The sequence below is a fragment of the Columba livia genome, chromosome 3, assembly GCF_036013475.1.
Source record: "Columba livia isolate bColLiv1 breed racing homer chromosome 3, bColLiv1.pat.W.v2, whole genome shotgun sequence".
In the NCBI taxonomy this organism is placed as follows: domain Eukaryota; kingdom Metazoa; phylum Chordata; class Aves; order Columbiformes; family Columbidae; genus Columba; species Columba livia.
Window position 1 is genome coordinate 59458295 of NC_088604.1, and position 22591 is coordinate 59480885.

General features: G+C 42.1%; 1 protein-coding gene across 2 annotated transcripts in view; it reads right to left on the reverse strand.

Moving 5' to 3' along the window:
• Window positions 1-3018: 3018 nt before the first annotated feature.
• The window catches only part of SLC2A12 (solute carrier family 2 member 12), a 30076-nt gene continuing 10503 nt past the window's right edge, over window positions 3019-22591 (reverse strand). The window contains exons 3-5 of one of the 2 annotated variants that reach the window (XM_005509398.3): window positions 7716-7838; window positions 5409-5541; window positions 3019-3332 (exon numbers count right to left, since the gene is read on the reverse strand). In XM_005509398.3, coding sequence (XP_005509455.2) covers window positions 3236-3332; window positions 5409-5541; window positions 7716-7838 — 353 coding nt within the window. In that variant the 3' untranslated portion in view covers window positions 3019-3235. Of the gene's footprint in view, window positions 3333-5408; window positions 5542-7715; window positions 7839-14344; window positions 21084-22591 lie in introns of those variants that run through there. The other variant, XM_021297123.2, reaches the window with a different exon arrangement.

Below are 22591 nucleotides of genomic sequence, written 5' to 3' on the forward strand. Positions count from 1 at the left end.
GGTGTGTTCAGGCCCTGTTTTTTGACAATATCATTTTACAAGTGCTCAGAACTGACAGTGAAATGCATAGGTTTTGTAAAAAGAAAATGTCACTTTTGAAAAAGCTTTTTTTTTTTTTTCCAAAAAAACCCACTTTGTAGTAGGTCCAGCCTGCAGCCCTTTGCTGGCAGTTGAGAAGTTCTAGATCTTTTGCTTTTCTTCAACAAATGCTTGCTAGGCTTCCAGGCTTGACACATGCTCATTAGGCAACACATGGCACTGACCACATATCCCATATTTTATTGTTCGTTCCATTTCAGTGATAGAATGTGTTGTTTTCTGTAGCAAAAAAAGCACAGGTGTTTTTCAAAACTATTCTTTGCTTGAGCCTATAATGGTAAAAAAACCCAAAACAGAACAAACAAAAAAAGCAATTAAATTCGTGCTGTGTATCGCAATGTGAACTAATCCTGAAAGTGCAAAAATCAGATACTGAACGGAAAAAAAAAAAAAATCCACCAAATCTTTTAGGTTTTGGCCATGTTCTGCTTCTTGAATTCCTCACACATCCAAGCATGAAAATTCAAGGTAAAATATTCAACTTTCTATGCATGAAACATCTACTCTTAAAAACTTCAGCCGACCCCTTTCCCTGCCGACAGAGTCAATCTCTGACTTCATCCCTCTTTGCATTTGGGTGCTCTCCTCATCCATGGTTTCTCTCCCACTTATCCAACCATGTTCTCCAGCTTTCCCTGTTTGCTACGAAACTTTCACGTGGCTGAGCTCTAATGCATTTTGCATCCTTTTTCTGCTTATTTGTAGAAGTTACAGGAATACTCTTACCTTTGCCAATTCCTGCTGCTGGAGCACAGAGTAAACTTACTGCTGAGGTCAGGGAAGTGCCAGGAGAGACTCAGTGTTATGGGCTCTCTCATGCAGGGGAAAAGGGACCTCTTCTCCTAGCCTCTCAGGGTTGATATTGGAACTGTAGATCTCAAACAAAATTCTAAGCAGGCTTCAATTTTTATTGGAGCATTCGGAGTCATAGAAATAAAAGTTTTCCATGTCTGTGAAAAATGTGGAAGCACCTGAGATCCAGTGTGGAATTTTAACTTGGGATGGGAACCTGCTGATTCCCTGTAGGGAGTAAGAGCAAAAGGCTTTAGAGCTTACTGATTCTGATGGGGCCTTTGGTCTGAGTCACCTGCATCTCAGGTGCACAGCCCCACTGTCTGTACATGTGCTCTGGGCGTGCTTGGTCTCTTGTTGCTTATAGACTATGTCAAAAGGGCTCACGTGGACCCTTATGAGAAGATTTTGCTTAATCTTTGGTACATTGTCTATGATAAAAACTGCATTTTGCAGAACCTTACGCCTACAGTCATAAGGATCCCTGAAAACAGCCTCGTCTTGTGGTACCCATGAGGTTATTGTAAGGATTGCTGGCTGTAGGATCAGGACAGGAAAAATAAGGCAGCCATAAAATGACCAGCTAGCCAGTGGCCCAGTGATTCAGAGTTTCACTTGTTTTAGATGACATGGGATCTGCATAGTTAAGAATCCTGCACTGTGATAACTGCCTACCTGACCTTTGTACCAAAAGTCCAACAGGGATTTGACATTGGTTCCCTTAAAGCTTACAATGCAGGAAAGTTGTGGTACAGACTTGGTCAGTAGGTTCACATTCTGAGGTAGCTAAATTTCCAGCAAATCATGTCCTTAGCCTCTATAGTTTCTCTTCAGGTTTTGAACAAATGGTGACTGTCTGAATAGACATGTTCCTATAAATTTGCAATGTCATTATCTAGAAGAGTGACCCTGTGAGAATCTGATCAGAACTGATCCATTTTGTTCAGAAGTAAAACTTTACCTAGATCAGTAAGCTACTCTTCCTTCTGTGCAGGACACAAGTGGTTTTAGTACTATGAGACAGCAAATGAAGTGGTATCATGTGTTTAATTCAAAGTAGTATCTCCACGCCAGCTGACGGTGTCAGTCTTGCTTCCTCAATTAAATGCTGGAAGAGATGCTGATGTGTGGCTGCTGAGACAGCCAACATGCTCTTAAAGCATGCATTTTTCTTTAAGCAAAGAACCATTTATTTAATTGCTAATACATATGTACCTACTGATCATTCTAACAAAATCTGTTAACCTTCTAAGAAAAAATTACCTTTGTTCTTTTATGGGAGGTATATAGACAGCCCTTTGTAGAGGCTTGTTGAGTACTTCAGGATACACTTGCTAAGCAACAACCAAGAATTTGACATAACTTATAATTTGCAGTGATTACAGTTTCTGAACTCCCTTTGCGCTGCCCTGTACCACACAATTCTTGCTTTCTGAACCCAAAAGTCAAAGTCTAGTGTGCCCTGTGTTGCAAAATAAAATTATTTTGGCATCAACTCTGGTACCTCCAGCTTCCAAATTTCCTGGAACTGGGAAGCCAAAGAAATCCTATCTCCTCTTCTGTAAGGCCATCCTTAGTCTACAGTAATTGATTATGCAAATGTCCCCCTGTTTAACAATTTTAATGTGTTTTCTGAGTAGCAGGTCACTGGCCCTGCTAGGAAATTGTGTGTAAACTTCCTCTTATAAGCTGAGCATGCTCTGTGGTGTAAATAGTGAAGTTCTGATGAACAAGATCCTTTTTCAAGTCTTGTTAAACTGAAGCCTAAAGTAATTTGTAAACAGTTCATACCCAGTTGTTCTGCACTAACATCATCCTTTACAATCCAGTTGTCCATTTTTGCTCCATAGTGTTGTCTTCCCTAACATACTGACAGTGAGTTGTTAACACTTTCCAGCCCCTTTTTTGCTAGGCTAAATAGACCTGTCTTGGGTGGGTTCCTCCTGTGAGACTCTTCCTTCTCCTTGGAACCCAGGTGTTCTTTGTACTTCTTCCAGACTGAACTTGTTGAATATGGCTAACTAGAATTGTGCACAATACTCCAATTTCCATTCACCTACTGTATGTAAGAGGTGAGCAACCTCAGGGGAGGTGAGGAATGGTGATTTGAAACACACGGAGCCAAGGTTTCCAGTAAGTTACAAACTACAACAATCTTTAATGTTGACTGCAAACTGCCACTGAAAGAAGCTCTACAAAGAAATGAAAGAGAGAATATCTTGTGTATAATAAAGATACCATGTGTTGCATCAGAGTGTGAGCATCGCTGAAGTTTCTTTGTTTGTTTGTTTGTTTGTTTTAAAAAATCAGTGTTTTGGTGAAAGCTGCTTTGATTGCACCAGGTCTAGTAGAGCTGCTCTTTCTCTCTCTTGGCAAGTTCCACTGGCACGAGTTTCTCTCTGTGCTGGCTCATCCAGCACAAGGGGCTCTTCACGTATTTCCTGGGGAAGAAAAACAAAACCAAAAAACTCATGAAGGTTTGCGATTGAATGCCGCTGGCAGAATGCTCCCCGTGCTCCATAGGCTGCCGCTGAGGGCACGGCTGTGCAGCGCCCCGGCAGCCGAACCCCGAATCCCCGGGGATGCTCCGGCGGCCCCGGCGCTTCCCCGCCTGCCCGCGCGGGGGCGGCCCCGCCGCACGATCGTCCCCCCGCCGGCTCCAGGTGCCGGGGGTTTGTGTGGTTCTTTCAAGAGGAGGGAAGAGGGGGCGCCCGGGGGCGCAGCGCAGGCTGGACCGGAGACGCCAGTTTCTCAGTGACCGCGAAGAGGGCGAGCCCTCCGGCTCCGGCAGCGCCATCAGCTCCGGGCTTTCTGCACTGCCATAATTGCTCTTAATTAGGCCATAAACAAGCTCCTTCAAGCCTGGCTGAGTCGCGGCGTTACCCATTAGAAAGAAAAAGTATTCTCTGGTAACCTAAAAAACCCAACCACAGGGTGACACATTGCACTAGGCTGTTCACGCCTTGGTCACTTCCAGTGTGAAAAAGTATGTGTCTTATTTTCAGTTTGAATAATTCTACCTGTGCCCTCAAGCCTTTTTCTCTGGGTGTCATTTGTCCTGCTGGCAGGCTGGCAGCTGGGAGAGGCCGAAGGAGTCTGCATGGCCCTGTCAAGCCTGGGCATGCAGATTAACTTGGGGGATGCTACCTCCCTTGTAGCAACATGCCACCAGCTGTGGTGATGCCTGACTCTCGCCCCAAGCCATCAGCACTGAAAAAAAAAAAAAGTCCACTATACTGTTTTCACTATACTTTCTTTATCCTTTTCTTGATTATGCTGGTAACTTCTGAGTCCAAAAAAATCAAGTGATTTTTTGAATATTTGAACAGATCTTTGAACAGATCAGGAGAGTGCTGGATTTTAAAAAACAGGGATGTTTAGGTTTTTTACCTCTTCTATGGCCAAAAACTCCTGAAAAGAATGGGGACAGTAGCAAACCGATAGTATTATAAAAATTGCCAGTTAATTTATGGTCAATGACACTTGCATTTGGAGATTGTGAGTACACAGCATGTGTATCAGCAGACTGTTTAATTCTGTTCTCCAAACTGATGTGCTGCTTTTGTTGAACTTATGTCATTCCAAGGGCCACTCTGCTTCTGAGGGGTGAGAAAAGACTGTCAAAAGACACAAAACCAGTTGGAATGGTTCGTATTAAAGGAGAAGACACATGGCATTCACGTCACCAACACTATCTCATTGCTCTTCTACCCTTTTTATGTGGTGAGATGGGAACACAAAACTCATGCTGGAAAAACCTTTTTTGAGTATGAGCTCATGGAGTCTACAGAGCCACAAGGCTCAGTAAATGCACAAAAAATGCCCATCTAGAAGAGCTATCAGAACTCACATGGAGACCTGAGGTATTTGAGATAGGGCCTCACTCCTTTCCTTTTTCTGCATGCAGATCAAGACGAACAGCCCTAAATGTGAGAACACAGCCCACCTCCTCTCCAGGAATGCCAGTCAGCAAACGTGCTGTGGAGCCAGGCCTGGCTGCAGGCATTCATAGAATCATAGAATTGTTTTGATTGGAAAAGATCTTTATGATCATCAAGTCCAATCATTAACCTAGTACTGTCAAGTCCACCTCTAAAACATGTACCCAAGCCCTCATCTACATGCCTTTTAAACCCCTCCAGGGATGGTGACTCCACCACTTCCCTGGGCAGCCTGTTTCAATGTCTGACAACCCTTTCCATTAATTATTTTTTTCCTAATATCCAATCTAAACCTCCCCTGGCACAATTTGAGGATGTTTCTTCTCATCCTCTCCTGTTCCTCACAGAGATGCTGGAAACACCACCACTTTTGGGCCAGTCCTTCCACACCAACAAAATGTGTACTTGGCCACCGAGATCAACACATGCCAGCTCAAGCGTTGAGAGAATCTGATTTTTCCAGAAAAAAAAAAAAAAAAAGAAGTTTCCTTTTTTCCTTTTTTGTTTTAGAATGCAGCATTGAAAGGCTTTATCGCTCTGGCACGCGGGGGATGCAGTCACAGGCTCAGTACTTACTGTTTAGCTAGTTCCATGGATATTTGCTCCAAAGAGCATCCTTTCGTCTCTGGTATAAACACAATAATAAAAGCCAGGGATGCTAGGCTCATTATTGTGTAAATGAAACACACCCAGGCCAAGCCAATGAGCTCTACAAAGGAAGAACACATTTTTAAATTTCAAATGTCACAAAAGTTTTTCCATTGCCATATTTTTACAGGATACAGCCCCAAATGCACAGGAGAAGTTAGAAAGAAGTTAGGCTGTTATTCTTGGCTCACTTATTTGTGCCTGGATATAATACGCAAAAAGAAGAGTGGTTTTGCTTTTTCTAGTAGTCGTTATGAAAGAAAGTGGAAGAACCCATATTGACCTGCTTATCATAAACCTATTGATTTATTTTGTTTGCGGTCACTTTGGATGGTAACAGTGAGCAGCCATTATTCCTGATTTGTGTGAAGGCACTGGGCTTACAAGTGCCTTGAATCTCCACCGTGTCTGGCTTTATTGCAAATTCTTTCATGGAGCAAAACCAAGCATATTTCACACTGTTGCTCTTGTTTCCAGCTAATCCCCGCCGTCTCTCAGTTCCCAGCATTTCCACTGCAAGTCCTGAGTCCTGGGCCAGAAAGGGACCAAAGAGTGAACTCCTGATGGGGCCAGCCAGGAGCTGGTGGCTTTCTTAGCCTGCTGTCCAGGGACAGGTAGGTCCTCAGGCTGAGGAAGGCATTCTGCAGCCATTGGAGGGTAAAGCACATACAAACCCAAGAGGGTGCTGCAGCCCTCTCTGCCTTTTTCACTGCTAAAACTAAGTCAGACAGGTGAAACATTTGTCAGTTGTGTTATGAGCTAAAAATTGTAGTTGAAGCTGTTAATTCACTTGGTGCCTTCTGTACCAGATACCCAAGTGCAGGTGCTCCTGGCCACCATGACCTCCACATGTGTTCACTTGAAGACAGAATTTCCAATTCTTCATTTCTGCCGTAGACTAGAAATGCTGGTAGTTACACTTCCATAAGTCCAGATTAGACCCAGCTAAGCCAATAGAGTTACTGTGGCTCATTGAAACTGAGACCAGAATAACAGCTAGATGTGCGTTAACAAGCAAAGCTGCACAATAGGAGGGAGGCTTCAGGTGAAACAGCTGATGCTGAGGACCCAAGGTCTCGTTTTGGGGACATTTCCTTAGGAATAGCTCTCATTTGCTCCAAGGACTGAGCAGGTATTGGCAGCTGGAGTGTATTCACTGTTAATTTTCTGGTTTAGTTTGTTTGGGTTTTTTTGTTGTTTGGTTGGTTTTGTATTTGTTTTTTGTTTGCTTTGTTTTCTTTTGCTTTGTTTTGTTTACTTTTTCCAAAAGCTTGTGCAGTTCAGGACGGCCCTGTGATGCAAACCAAAGGTCAGGGAGTGGGGGAAACCAGGTGATTTTCTTCTGAAGAGGACCCTTGATCTAACTAAAGTGCTAATGTGGACACAATGAGTTTGAACTGGCATATTTTTCCTAATTTTAGTCAAGATAGTAATCAGGGGGGTTTCTCTCTCTCTTTTGAACCCCACTTTAGTCATAGAACACACTCATTTTCAAATCTCTCTAAAAAAGCATGTAGCAGGATGAAAACCACCTTGACTTTTTGTGGGCTGATTGCCTGCCTCTAGTGGAGAGTGATGTAAAGTTAAAGGAAATCTGGAATTTCTGTTCCCTTATATATTTTGATTTTCTACACATATTTTCCTCAGAATAAGACTGAAAACTAAAATTTGCAAGACTACTTATGAGATAAAATAGAAAAAATATTTGTCAATCAATTAATTTTAACATCATCATTTAACCTTCTCCCTTGCTTATCATCACATTCCAAGTTACTATACAGACCTTTCTGTAAGGCAAATTTCTCAAAGCCAGGACATTCCTGTGAAAAGGAATTATTTCAATAGGATTGTCTTTAAAAATATTTGATCAGTAAAGCTGCAGTCTAATCGAGAGCAGAACTTCCATTGACTTCAGAAAATGCAGAACTAAATCCTAAATATTATCTATTTTCAATCTACTAAGGAAATGGTGTTTTAAGAATCGGGATTCACAGCCTATACAGTCATTGTGCAAGGTGCTCTGATAAGGAGCATCATGAGGCTATTATTACTAGCACAAACTTAGAAAGATGTGGTGGAAACGATGAAGTTACACTAACAAACGGCATCGAAAAAAAGATCTGAAATTGGCTCCTGGGACACCATGGCTGCAATTTATAAATGTTATTTGTATAGGAAAGATTTATTTTGCCCACTAGGAAAATATCAGCTTGCAAAGACACAGAGAAATCTTACCAGTTACAGTCAAAAATGTCAAGGAGATGAGGAGATTTATACCCCAGTTCATGCTAGATGTCAAAGCCATGGCCCGTCCTCTGATCCCACCAGGGAAAATTTCACTCAGGACCAGCCAGGACACTGAAATAGAAGAAGGGAAAAAAAAAAAAAAGGTGTTGTCTTTGAAAGGATGACTTTCCTTGCTGTAAACTGAGGTAGTCCATGAGTTCAGGTGAGGCTGCCTGAAAGAATAAGGTGATTTTCAGGGTCAGGGTGAGCCCAAGCCCTCGAGGACCACCCATGCTCTCCAAGCAGCGCACTGCAGTCAGCATCACCCCGGGGCATCATCCCTGCCTGGCGCCCTGCGACCGGGCCACAGGTGGCACCAGCACTGCTGGGCAGTGCCAGCACACACGGAACCAGGGAAACTCAGAAAACATTGGAGACCCAAGCTCTGACTGCACATCTGTGTAGGAAAGGGAGCCCCGACTAAATAACTCTCCAGTGACATAATGCTAATAGAAGTGGGGCAGCAAACCAAAATAATCTCCAGCCTCGGAGTGGCACTGTGTGTTTATGCCGCCTTATAAATCAACCTGCCACGCTGAGGCAAGTTTGCTATTCCAGCTGTCTGCTCCGTATAAATGAGATTGCTGAGGTATAAATGAAGAGAGAGGGCCTGATTTTTGGCTCCTTCATGTCACACCATGACACAGGTGATCTAAATGCTGGTGTTGCTGGCCCACAAAAACAAATCCAGTCATGAAGAGCTGGCTGTGCAACCACCTTGATAGCAAGGGAAGAAAAGAAAAAGACACTACATTTCTGCACCACTCCTGTTTTTTTTTTAAAAAAAAAGAAAAAAAATAATAAAAACCAGCACCCCCCTTTTGCTCATAAGTGAGACGCGTTAGCAAGAGGATAATGCGTGGAGAGGTTGTGGGTTAGCAGATGACCACAACACAAGAGCAGAGAGATGTATGTGGATGAACTGTATCTTCAGACCCTAAGACATGGCCATTATAAATTGCTCCTGTGCAATGTTGTTTCTGCATAATGACAGATGGGAGATTCCTCAGGACACTGACACTGGACAATCTTCAAGTTGGCTTTTAAAAATAGACTCCTGTACATCTGGATGTGCATCTCGGTGGAATATCTCTTTGGATGCTTATAGGATTCCTGCGTGACAGTACTGGTAAAGGTAGAAAAGAAAAAAAGACATGAAGGAGACTATGAAGGACCAACTGAAAGGGGAAAAATAATCTCTGACCTTTGAGTCAACAGGGCAGATTAAAGCAAACTCTGTATTTCTTTGTACCACAGATTTGAATCCAATAATGTTTTCTGGAGCTTGCCAAGATTTCATTTATTTATTAATTTATTTATCAAGGAAAAATACAAAAAGCTTCACTCCCACAGTGGGAGTGACCTGTCAAAGTGCTGGTTTTATTCTGGAGAGTCGAGACCACACTGCACAATGGCCTCACACTGTTACACACGGCCAAGCGGCGCACAGCTGTAACACAGCCGCCATGTCTGACAGCAGCCCTAGAAAGGCTTTTCTTTCTTTTTCTGACTTGGATCACAGTAATGTTTAATACACTCAATGCTGACGAGGCAAACGTTGCTCTAAAGAAATGCCCTGAGCATTTTCTGGGGGGTCTCTACACATGGCAGGTGGCAGAGGGGCAAAGAATAAGAGAACTGGCTTCTCAAGCAGGTGTTTTTCCCTGCCAGGTCAGCTAGCCCTGCACCACAGCAAAACCAGGCCCTGGCAATGCATGGGGATCTCCTTATTGTAATTTGTCCGCCTTCACCACCAGGACTGCCAAAATGCAAAGCAGCAAGTCCATATGAGCTTCAGCAGTGTGACGGGCACCAGGGTACGGTTTGTGCCACACCTGAAGTGTGTGGCAGTGCGGCTGCTCCAATACTGTGCATTTTTCCAAGGACAGACTGGCCCTGTCAGGCTAACTATGAGTTGTCTGGGGGTTTGAAATGTATTATTTGCCTGCTAAGAAACCAAAAGATTGGAGCATCTGCATCAGCTGCAGTAGTGCCTAGCTACTCTTATTTCAATTAGTCATTTAGTTCAGACAGATCCCACCGACACACCAGATCTGTTCTTCATGTCTGCTAATGGTAGCTACTTCCTCTGGCATGGCTCTGACCTCTGTTTGGCTGGTGAGGAGTGGAGAGGCTTATTCCCCATGGAGAACAAGCAGTTGTAGAAATCTGAGACTTATTACATTTTATTTATTCCTTTCCCCAAGCTGAGGCAGCGATAACGATCGATTCTTTGCTTTTAGCACCTCTCTGGGATTGCTTTTACTATTTGTACCTTTGCCAGAAAGCAGCAGCTGCTGTAGGTATGGCAGGGATATGGCTTTCTCTTGGGGAGCCAGTAACTAGGTTCAGGCTCCCATTCATAATGACTGTGCCGTGTGCATGCAGTGCTGCAGAAATTTAACCTGCATGCTGCCAAAGTCACTGCGAAGTCAACTATGTGCTCTGCCTAAGCAACAACATTTTACAGGGAAAATCAGCCCATCCTTGTAAAGAGGATCCAGATAACCCCACCATGTCTCCATCCGCTACACATTCTAACATTATTTCAAAAAGATGCTGTGCCAGTAACCACGTTGCACACACTCAATAGGTTTCAGCATCTGCTCCAGCTCCCCTTGGCTGATATTTGTGGAACAGATGGGAAAAGAGCTGGTGCTTTCCAGATCAGATGGGGGTAAGAGATGAGGCTATGGGCTCAGCATGAGTCTCTGTCCTAGATTCACCAACTAGGGGATGTGTTCATGCAGTGGCTGCAGTTAATAACTCACCTTTGGTGACCTGCAGTGAGTTTTATGTTGACAGCAGTTAAGAAAAATCGTACACTTCAATGGTCTTTTATTATAGTATAATCTAGAGAAAAGAACATCCACTTCAAATGCAGAAGAAAATATTGCATTGGATCAGGAAGTTTAACCATTTCATTAAATATTCTCAGAATCTCGATGCCCTGACATTCCTTGCCTAAAGAGGAAGAGCAGAGGATTCAGGTACACAAACAACCCCTTGGCCAGGATGGTGACATTCACCTCTAAACAAAGCCACTGGCACTGTAAAGGCAGAAAGCAGAATAATAATGCAAGATTACAGCTGCTCCATTAAGGCTGAATAAGTTGCATAATGGTGCACAGTGCTGGGACTACATTTTAGATACCATAGAAGGTGGTTTCTTTTAGCACTTTAACTGATACTTAATGAGTGAAAAAAAGCAAATCTTGCGTAAGTGCTGAGCAGGAGTAGTTCAAGATGTAATTCACAAAGATGCTCTGTTATATTGGTTATAACATTTCAAATTCAATGTTCTTGTAGAAATGGAAGATCCAGTACCCTACCACATTTTGTTTCAAAAGGAGAAAAATTTTAGAATAACCCTGCTTTCTATAAAGAAATTAAAATGATCAGGGTAAATGCTTTAATGGTGTTATGGAAAATGTTTAAATGACCTTATTAGAGCCTTGAAACACAACCAAATAAGATAAAAATAAATAGATCAACATAGTTAAACAACTGAATGAAAAAAGCTTTTAGAAATAGAAATATGCCTTCTGTAAAGGTGTATGCTGTGTCCAACTATGGAACTCGCTTTCACAGGATTCTTTGGGTATGAAAAACATTAGTGGGTTAAAGTGTGGGTTGTTGAAACATTATTTCTCTGTATGTGTGGAAAAATCCCTCAAGGACTATTATTCACAATAGTGAAAACAAATGCCCAACAATTTTCTTGGAGTCCCTAAATTACTGATAGCCAGAAGGACGCACTGTGCATGCTGCATGTGCCTTTTCTTCTGTATTTTCCCTTGGCATCTGCTACTGGCTACTGTTGGAGGCAGGGTAACAGATTGATTGAGTGGCCCTTTTGTTTGAGCTAACATAGCCAACTTAATGAGCTTTACATTTGGGCGCTAAGCAAAGAGATGTCTCAAACCCTCACATTATTTCTTCCATACTTCCTAACTTTACAGCTATGTAGTAAATGAAAAAAATATTTTCAAAAAATTAACAGACATCAGAGGAGCAGAAACATCGGAGAGATACTGTGAGACTGAGGGTACTCAACATTCAAGTGAGGTGCGTGAATGAAAAATGTCCTTGTTTTGACCTTATTCCTGCCAGGAGGCAGAAGCAAATTGGAAGCTGCTCAGCAGCTCTCATTAATGAAATATTGGATTCCCTTGGTATTCATTTGTTGCTTAGCACTTTTTCCTTTCCTATACATGCATTGTGTGAGATCAAGTTCTTTATGGTATGATTTAGAAAGCAGCCATCGCAATACTTGAAAGAATTCAAGTTTCTGAGGTATAAACTATGGAAAGAGATTAAGTAGACTTTACAGCTTAGGAGGGAAGTAGGCAGAAGTATGTAAGACTTTGAAAGGGAGGACTGGGTTGTTAGCAGCAAGAGGTCCAAGAGAAGATAGGGAAGGGATTATCCCACCGGCAATGCAGGCAGACCATCTAAGAACATGTAACAAATGATCAGTACTAGGGAAGGACGCAAGCGAGCCACTGCAAAGCTGCCATGAGAGGAGGGAAGTCAAAGGACACAGCTAATGACTGGCTTTGCCAAGACCAGATTTTTTTCCAGGCTTATGAAACCTCACAGGTTTTTCATTTACCTGGTTTCTGACTCTGCTGGGTATTAGCATAAATAGCTAGATGGCTAACTACTTGTCCTGGTTTTGCTAAAAACAAGTTTCTCTTTTAGTGAATTTGCCTGTCAGCTAAAGCCTTCATATTAACTGCATTTTCCTGGAGAAGCAGACACGTGTTTTGGTAAACCTAGCAATGGAATGCAAACTTATTGATAAGCAGGGATGGACATCTCGCGAGAGGGGCTACGAGAAACAAGAGACCAAGAAACTGACCAACTGTGTATAACATTCCATTCACTTGAATACTTCATATAAAGTGGGAGATCACGAGGATCTCGTCCCTTTTTTCCCTTTGCCATTTTCCCTTCTGCTTATGGCCGACATTAGAAGAGGACCTTGCTAGTTGTCCCTGAAAACTGAGGCCTAGTGAGAGACTGAATCCAGCTCCGATTGGCTGCAGAGTCCAATCCAGGACTTCAGGTGCCGGCTCTGCAGTTGCTGAGACTTTCAAGATTGGTTTTGTATATTTTGTATTATTTTCTCTATTCTTATTAGTAGCATTAGTAAAACATCTTTAATTTTTTCCAACTCTCTTCACTCTGTCCTTCTTTTCCTCCCAATCGCCTCTCCTTAGTGAAAAGGGGGGAGAGGGAGGGGGGAGTGGGGGGGGGGGGGGAGGGGGGGGGTTAACAATACATCTGCCAGGGTTTTATTGTCACCCCGCAATCTTAACCCTCGACACTACTTCTCACAAAAGGCCAGCTTCAACGCTAGTTTGCCTTGATTTCAAATGGCATATTGCAGGCGATGGCACAAACCTTTGCAGTGTGCATGGTGATGAGGTGTGTACCTATGAGGGCAGATGGCACTGAGGCAGAGCTGGGATTTGGGGCAGGGGGGCTTGCTGCTGAAAGGCACCAGCACTGTTCTGGCACCCACACACCCACAAAAATATGGCCCCTGCAAAGGCTTTTGTAGTATCTCTGGTGAAGGAGGTTTAGAGGCGCTGTCAAAAGTGAGGAATGCTTAGATTGGAAAGAAGAAAGGGTGAGAGTGAGTTTGCCCTTTTCCAAAGCAGATAAAAGAGGTAGGATACAAGAAAAGTGGACTGAAACTCTGCCCATGGTTTTGTGCAAAAGGCCAAAGCAGAAAACCATGACTGGCATTAAAAATCAATGAATCTGCTTAATGAAAGCCATTTGTCTCTGGCTCTGGCCCATAATATGAGACTGAAGTGGCTGCTCAAAATGAATAACAGGCAAATATGGAGCAAACAAGTGGCTATATTGCTTTGGAGAGTGTGTAAACTGCCAACAGAGTGCCAACCAGTCAAGTCAAACCCTGTGTGTGCCCATTAAAAGGAGAGGAATTCCTCTATTGCTGAGCGATAGGGGAGTCAGGAGAAGCCTCAGCTAATCGCATCTCTCTGGCTGCATCCTGATCTTTGCAGAAGAAGGCAATATATACTTTCCTATGACTTCCAAGGCACTTCTCTATGAGAAGCTTTATGACCACTGGTTGAAAGTTACCTGGTACCATTGGTGATCAAAAAAAAGCTGATGTGTTGTGGCAAATCTTAAATTATTTTTCTTTTCTTGTGGCACACTGTGTTTGTTTTTAATGGTTAATTCTTTAGGTTGACTCCTTGAAAAAACATACGTTAGGACAAGTGGGATTTAATTATTTTATCTCTGAGGCTGTACTTAAAAATTGCTGTCCAGTGTTTGTACTATTTGCCTCACTATGTAATAGGCTCAACACTCACATGTGCTTTTTTTAAGGAACTTTCCAGTGTACCATGGAAGTCACCCTTCACTGGCACCTCCTCCAGTTTATGTTAGAACAACAGGAGCATTTTGGGGGAAGAGACTTTGAGACCAACACTTTAGCTCCTTCCCCCGTTTTCTGGGCCAGTTGAGAAGTAAGGCACTGTGACGTACTTCACCTCTGATTTTCCCCAGCTATCCTTCCTCCCCTAAACTTCTCACCACTGTGAGCCTGCATTTTACACACTTTTTTTTTTTTTTACTGTTGTAATTTTTATTTCCATGAACTTGAAAAAAAAAATGTAATGCCTGGTATACATTTTCAGGTTTCATGCAAGCTGTTAAATGTATTCTTAAACCTGTTTTCAGTGATCTTCAATTACCATCCATTTTTCTGCTTCAAAGAGTAGTCACAAACCAGAAGGTCTTTCTTATAGGCAGTGATTCCAATATGAAAGATTACTGGGCAAGAAATGATAGATGTATAAAGTTCTGGGAGTGGTAGAATTTTCTTAGTTAATGTGATTTGTGGCCCATCTTGTGCAACAACAGTACTCAGCTGCAAATACATCAGTTGGATGCATCATAGATTTACTGTGGGCAGGTATGTAATAGTCTGTACATATTTTCTGGTCCCCTAATAGAAGCTGATTTGAACTGATGTATGAGATGACAATTCTATTTGCAACTGGATTTCACAGCCACTGTCTCTCTCTCTCATCTTTTGCTATATACTGTCCCATAAAGGCAGAACAACTTGGAGGGCAAACAGAAAGAAAAAAAGAGAGAGAGAAAAAAAACAAAAAAACAAGAAAAGAAAACAAGCTTTCAAGGGAAAATGTACTTGTTATAATAAGCTTATTATAATGATACTGTAATCAAAAAAAGGCCTTTTAATTAAAACCTGAAATGTATATTCCTGTTTGTAGTTGTTTATTTGTTCAGAATATTGAATCCAGGATAATCCTCTAAGGCATTTTCAGAGGAATGACTGCAGAAGCCAGAGGGTCTAATTCATGAAGAAGTTGTGCATGAATTAGTTCAGATTATCACATAATTCACTTTTTAAAACCCAGCTGGGTGGGGTAAACAAGCCTGTTTTTCCAGTATCTAAAGGCCAATGTTGGTCCTTAAAGGGGTGCACAACAGAAAATTGCTGTTGGGACACTGCAGTTTGGGGCAACTTAAGCCTTTGCTCTTGCAAAACAGAGGTTTGTGCATATGCTTCAGAAAATGCCCAGTGGAAAGGATATGCAACCTGTTACAACACTGATGTGTTTGGTGAGAGGCCTGCAATGATCAAGCCCCTCACTGGCCGCTGCTGCTCATGCTTTACTTCAGTTGCTGCTGAAGGGCGGCAGCAAGGAGGAAGGTGTGAAGGCTCTGGGCCACCCAGCACGTGTCTTTTAGTTCTCCTTTGTTCATAACAGTTTTCTGGCTGAGGGTGGATTTTCAAAGGCATCAGCAGCTGGAGGTCCTGCTGTGCCCCCTTTCCCTGGCTTTCCTCCCTGAGCTCAATATGACATTGAAACTCAGATGCTGTGGAGAGGAACAGTCTCCTGACTCCATGCACAGACTTACCATCGGGCCATCCCCTCTGCACTTGGGCTGCCAGTCTCCACCTTCCTCAGCAGTGACTGGACATTTTTACCTTTCTACCATTATTATTTTCTCACATGTTTTAGTTTGGTGATCTTTACAAGTGAAATAAGATACAATCTTTGCACTTGAAGTCCTACTGACAGTTCTAGTTTTTGCACAAAGCTGGCCCAAGATCAGATTCCCTCTAAAAAATTCCTCCCAACTCTCTCTCCCAAGGGAAACTGGATTTTATGAAGCTTGACATATGCCCCATCAACTTTTTTACACATTTCAGTGTCACAATGATCTTCTCTCCAGAACATGGTCAAGGAAAACAAATGTAAAATCTTTCGTTGTCTTTGATATGACTATCAAAGGCCACTTCTACTGAACGATTAAATGCAACACTTGGCCTACAAAGTAAGAAGGGCAAATTTGGCTGATGATACACAGCCTTGATTATCGTATGAAAGCTTGTAGGAGATGGTATGCTAGACTCACTTGACAGTGCACCACTTTACAGAATATAATGTTCCTGTAGAACAAAAGGGGATTGTTAGGCCCAATTTCTAGTTAGAATTGCAGCAAGATTAATTCTCTAGAACTTCTTATAAAGTGGGTCTGGAGGTAAAATGCTTTATTTTGGCGAGCTAATCTGAGTCACTAACTAACTAATCACTAACTAATCACTAACTAATCTGAGTCAAACTTTAAAACTATGCCTAATTTTAGGCACAGGAGCCATTCCTCTTAAGCAGCACCTTTGCATCATTATGTTTATTAACATATAACTATTACTAGAGAGATATTTATATAATCCAGAGCACCAAGATCAGAATATTGGCTCCAGTCACTGTTTAAGTGGACTGTAGTATGCCAAAACACAAGTAGTCCCCTGCCTTTTCTAGGTAGTTCTCAGAGGGCCAAATTTTGTGTTCAGTAGCAGCAGATTGAACCACTGTCATTGCAGAGAGACGGGAGCATTGGCTGGGGCATGCTGCTGTGGCTCCCTGTTTTCACAGTACCAAGGTCTCTGTCTTTCAGAAGGCAAAGCCCATGGCTTGATCTGCCAAGACTTTCCCTCATTCATATACTTGAAAGTAAAATCATGAAGAGGAGCACAGAAGTCAGTGGCAATGATGTCCTACATTTCAGTTATGGACACCAGTACGCAGTTTAAGTTCAGCCTTGGCGTTGAAAAAGACTACTTTGCTTCTTGCAAAATGGAGTCCTAAAATATTTAGGAAGAACCTCCCAGTGACATTGCCATGTCTTATTACTGTGAAAGATATTTTTTTCCTTGTTGTGACCATTTTCACACCTAAAAAAGCCTTCCAAACTTGTAGGTTCTCTCAAGTTAGATAACATTAACCTATGTGGCTGGTATTTTTGAAAACACATCGTGCAATTTGAAATTCTGTAAATCAGCATCCAGCTATCCAAAAAGATTCTAAATTGGTTTGCACTTCACTACCACAAACATTCTGTGAAAAGGCAAACCAGTTCCTGGGGTAGCCGACATGTTAAAAAGGGGTTTTAGATAAACCTTGTCTGGGGTGAGGCAATAGAAAAAGCAAGCAATTCACAATCCTTGTTCTATTTTTCATTTTGGTATGTCTTGTCTTTCTACTGCAGCTTGGTAGTGTACAGCTGATACAGTGTAAAATAAAGGCCTCATGAGGCACCATTTGAACAGAACAAGAATAATGAACTAGATAAATACTAGGAGTGTCATTTTCAAACCACATGGATGCATGCATTAAAAGATGATTCAGTACAAATGAACAGTGCTAGGAATCTTGTCATAAAATAAAGAATTCAAGATCACTTTTAAATTGAGAAAAATAGGACTTTTGTGTACTGATCCTCAGTGAAACATGCACATTTCCAAGGCTTATTATCCTGGTTCAGATCCAACCAAATATTTAAGCACTCGCTTATGTTTGAGCACTTGATTTAATCCCTACCACTATCTCTTTTTCCAGAGTAAACCACAATACAATATAAATTTGATGCTGTTCATTTCTGTGAAATTTAAGGTCAGGCCACAGCAGCGCTGCAAAATGTAGAAGCTCAAAAAACCACATTGCAAACAAATGTCATGCAAAGCAATGCTGAGCATGAATGCCTGTTAACAACAAATTTATGTGCATTATAAATTAATATAATAACCACATGTTTTGTAAAAGTCTGAAATATTGCTCTAACATCAAAGATATTGATGTGAATTCTAGACACTCATACCTTTTACCCGTGTTTTCCAAGCTAGTGCAAAGCCATACAGCTTACAATATTTCAAAATGCAGGGACAAAAACCAGAAAAGGTCCTGCATATAACTGTGCTAATGAATCATGCTTTAACTCAGGTAGTTAGTTAACCAAAGAATCACAGTAGCAGAGTCAAGGGGACTAAATTTGTCTCCAGGGTAATTCACTGGGCTTTAGGGCAATGTTCCAGGTCTGGGTTTTGGCTTGCTTAATTGAATAAAATACATAAAGAAAGACCACAACAGACCACATAAGATTGCATAAGGAGAGTGATGGACTGAAAGAGAGATTTACTTTCTTCCTCACGCCCATGGATTTCACTTTTCTTGTGAGCCCTTGAGCTTTCTTCCATCCTCCTTGATCCTTCTTGCCTGATCTTTCTCCCATCTTCCCCACTGTCCCTGACATGGGTTTAAAACTGCATTTAAATGACCTCAACAGCTCACAATAAAAGGTAGACAAAACAAGTGGGTTTTTTACATGGGAACAGAATAATAGAGTAGTTGACTTGGAAAGGATTTGCAATAATCATCTAGTCCAACTGCATGACCACTTCAGGGCTGACCGGAAGTTAAAGCACGTTATGTGTGAAATGGTATCACACAGTCTAATTCAGCTTCCTGATCACCCTAAACTTCCTCAGTAGGTGGTGAGGAAAGGAAAGGTGTGCCAAAGGAGATGTCAGAGACCAGGGATCTGAAAGCCCATGTTAAGTGGGGAGAATATTTCCCTTTGTTGATCATCTGAGGAATCTGGCTCCCACATCAGTTAAATTTCCAAACACGTTGAAACATCTGTTCCATTTTAGGTATAAATTAGCTCAGTTTTAAAGCACCCATTGAGGCTGACATAAATTTAACCCGGATATACTCAATATGGCAAATCTGCCCATGCTTAAACTAGAATCTCTAGTTTAAACTAGCATTTCTCATCCCAAACTTTACTTCATCAGTAAAAAAATATTCCCAAGGTTTTCCCCCACTAGGGGCTTGCCTTCACTGACTTCCCTGCAGAGGTTTTGTTCCTCACAGGGCTGTCGACCCACACAGAGAGCTCCCACAGTAGTGAGATGATGCATCACAGCAGGGCTTGCTGGAGAGTATGGTCATGGTCCCTTCTCAGGGAGACCCAGGCTGGGGAACACAAAGCCACGATCCCAGGTCCCTCATGTGGGAGGAATTTGGATAGTAATAGAATAGAATAGAATATGCAGTCATGGGCTGGCAGAAAAATAAATACATTTGGACTTTATGTATCTAATTGGTTTTGAGGATGATTCACAACATGAAACTGCCCTCAGCCCCACTTGTAGGTGCTTTTGTTAATTTTGATCCATACCTTCAGCATGAACTGCCATGATGTCAGTGGAGCTGATGTGATTTGCACCAGCAAATTATCCTAAAGTTCATTGACCAACTGCCTAAACACCTTTGCAGTTGATCAGAAACCTGTTTTAAGGACCGAGAGGACAAAGACCTCTTTTGTGCACAGCACCAATGCCATACATGCAGTCCAAATGCATGCACTCAACATCCCCCGATCAATAAAGGTGGTCCCTGCTCCACAACAAAAAATCCCTGTGATGGGCATTGATCTCCTTAAACTGCGCTATGTGTAAAGAGGTATTGCCCACTTGCTTTTTATTTGCCAGAACAAATTCGTTCTGGGAAAACAGATGCCCTGTTGGGTCCAGACTGAGTCTACACTACTTGCTTCTCAGCCTAGGACATGTTGGAGCCCCTCTGACTTTTGTTCAATAAGGAGAATTGCCCCCAGACCACACTGCATCCCTGTATTAATATGTGTGGTGCTACTGTCTCTTATATACTTACCAGTGAGATCATCCAGTGAAACCTCCTCACTCAGGGGATCTACAGGAAAATATGGAGGAAACTTTCTGTTTCAGAAAGGTTAGACCTGCCCTACAGTTGTTAAGCAAAAGAACTCTCTTGCACTTGCTCCATCCAACACCAAGAGTCCCACATTTGCAGCCTTATTGTGTCTGATACTCCAGGAGCTTGGCTTTTCTGGTTCATGCATTGCAACTGTCCTGGTTTTGCTAAAAACAAGTTTCTCTTTTAGTGAATTTGCCTGTCAGCTAAAGCCTTCATATTAACTGCATTTTCCTGGAGAACCAGACACGTGTTTTGGTAAACCTAGCAATGGAATGCAAACTTATTGATAAGCACGGATGGACATCTCGCGAGAGGGGCGACGAGAAACAAGTGAGCAAGAAACTGACCAACTGTGTATAACATTCCATTCACGTGAATACTTCATATAAAGTGGGAGATCACGAGGATCTCGTCCCTTTTCCCTTTTCCCTTCTGCTTATGGCTGACATTAGGAGAGGACCTTACTAGTTGTCCCTGCAAACTGAGGCCTAGTGAGAGACTGAATCCAGCTCCGATTGGCTGCAGAGTCTAATCCAGGACTTTGGTTGCTGGCTCTGCAGTTGCTGAGACTTTCAAGATTGGTTTTGTATATTTTGTATTATTTTCTCTATTCTTATTAGTAGCATTAGTAAAACATCTTTAATTTTTTCCAACTCTCTTCACTCTGTCCTTCTTTTCCTCCCAATCGCCTCTCCTTAGTGGAAAGGGGGGAGAGGGAGGGGGAAGTGGGGGGGGGGGGGAGAGGGGGCTAACAATACATCTGCCAGGGTTTTATTGTCACCCCGCAATCTTAACCCTCGACAGCAACATATTGTACCACACAACAGTGATGAGTGAAGGAGGTGACACCTCTTTATAAGAAAGGACAACACTTTTTTTGCACCTCAAGTGGTTTGAACAATGCATCTGGCAAATGAGATGCTCTGCAACTATTTTAGTTAACTCTGTCTTATTTAGTAAATGGTCATGCTTGGTCGTGGCCCTGACTAGAATTTCTCAGTGTGTCTTTTGTGTTAAACTAATTTCCAGGGTCACATGGAACTTCTAGCTTCGGCAATGAATTGGTTATCTACGTCCACACTGTACTCATCTCATTAGCTGGCACTCACTGTTCCCTGGGCAAGGCATAGCAACATTTCCACGAGGCTCAGATTTCTTGTGTCCCCCGCTTCACAGCCAGAGTGACGTTTCTCATGGGCTCTGCAGGCATCTTTCCCTGGTGAGAACAGTTCATACCCATTTGACCTTTCTGATATACAGACAAGGGTAACTCAAGACAAAGATGAGTGTCAAGTAAGTCCCCTTAGCTAATAACTGCCTTGAAACGCCTCTGCAAACACCCTTAGAGAGACGATGTGCTGTTCTGTGATGTGATGCAACACTGATTTGTTGCACCTACAAAATGTCCTCATAGTTGTGTGAAATTGAGTGTGAACAAGCAGTTGAATAGCAGTTCATCAAACATAATCCATCTAAAACCAAGCATCAGAAATAATTCTTTTATCTGGCCTAAGTGTTGACTATATAAATACAGAGCACCCTAGAATCAAAAAGTGACTAAACAGATTCTTGCTAGTCTGTGAATTCTTTTATAATGCAAAAATGGCTTTTATCTCTCACTGTCTATTTCTGAGCATTCATCACTGTGCTGCCTGGATGCTTTGAAAAATGGCAATAAATATATTTAGCATATATTTAGTTCATTAAAAAATCCATCTACTTCATGTAATTTGGAGACAAAAGGGAATCATGGACAAACACAATATTAATAAATGTCTGATGTGCGGATGTGGACTGTAACTAACCTTTTGACCAGAATCCCAAAAAAAGGACAGGAAGAAAAAGGGCAAAGTAATTAAAAAAAAAAAAATAGAGCTCATGTTGCATGATTTGCCCTATAAAGAGCACGCCATTTCCCAGTGGTGCTACATAGACTCTCCTTTATCCCCACAGAACATAATGCAACATGGACTCATAATAAAGTGAGTGAATTTGTTCCAGAAATGGCCTAATGATGTGGTGGGAAAAGAGCAAGATCTTTTCTGCTCTTTGTCCAAAAGAGGCTGATTTGATTTGTTACAAACAGACACATCACCGACACAGCTTTCACCTTAACCAGCAGGACAGGCAGACATTGCATGGAGTATGAGAATTTGCATTGAAAATATGGTGGTGCGGGGGCTACAGTGCTCTGTTCGAGGCTCCTGGGCACTGCCTGGCCACAGTAGCCACAAATCACAACTTTGCATCCCAACACAAGACTTTTTAACCACAATAGATCTTTTGCAGATTCCAACAATCTCTTGATTCTCTGACCTTTGCATTTTCTATAAATTTTCAATTTGAACTCAACATTGTGTTTTTAAAGGCATGGAAATGTCTTGAAAGCACTTATCTGCATTTTGAAATACCTGTATCTCTCCTGGACCTGGCCTTCACTTTCTACAGAAATGCATCTGTCAGTGTGAATTGCCTCAACATGGCTTTATCATACATGATTTTGACATGCTGGAGCTGAGACTGTGTCCTTTCCCAGTTGCCGTTGGAGAGCGTTTGTGCTCTTAGCCAAAAAAGGGGTCAGAAAACAAGCACGAGCCTCAAAGACTTCTCAAATTAGCCTGGCAAACACACCTCAGTTTCTGTAGCCCTCAATTAAGTAGATGTCGTTATCATTAACGTCACATCAGGCCAACTCAAACGATCAGGAACCCACTTACTGCCACG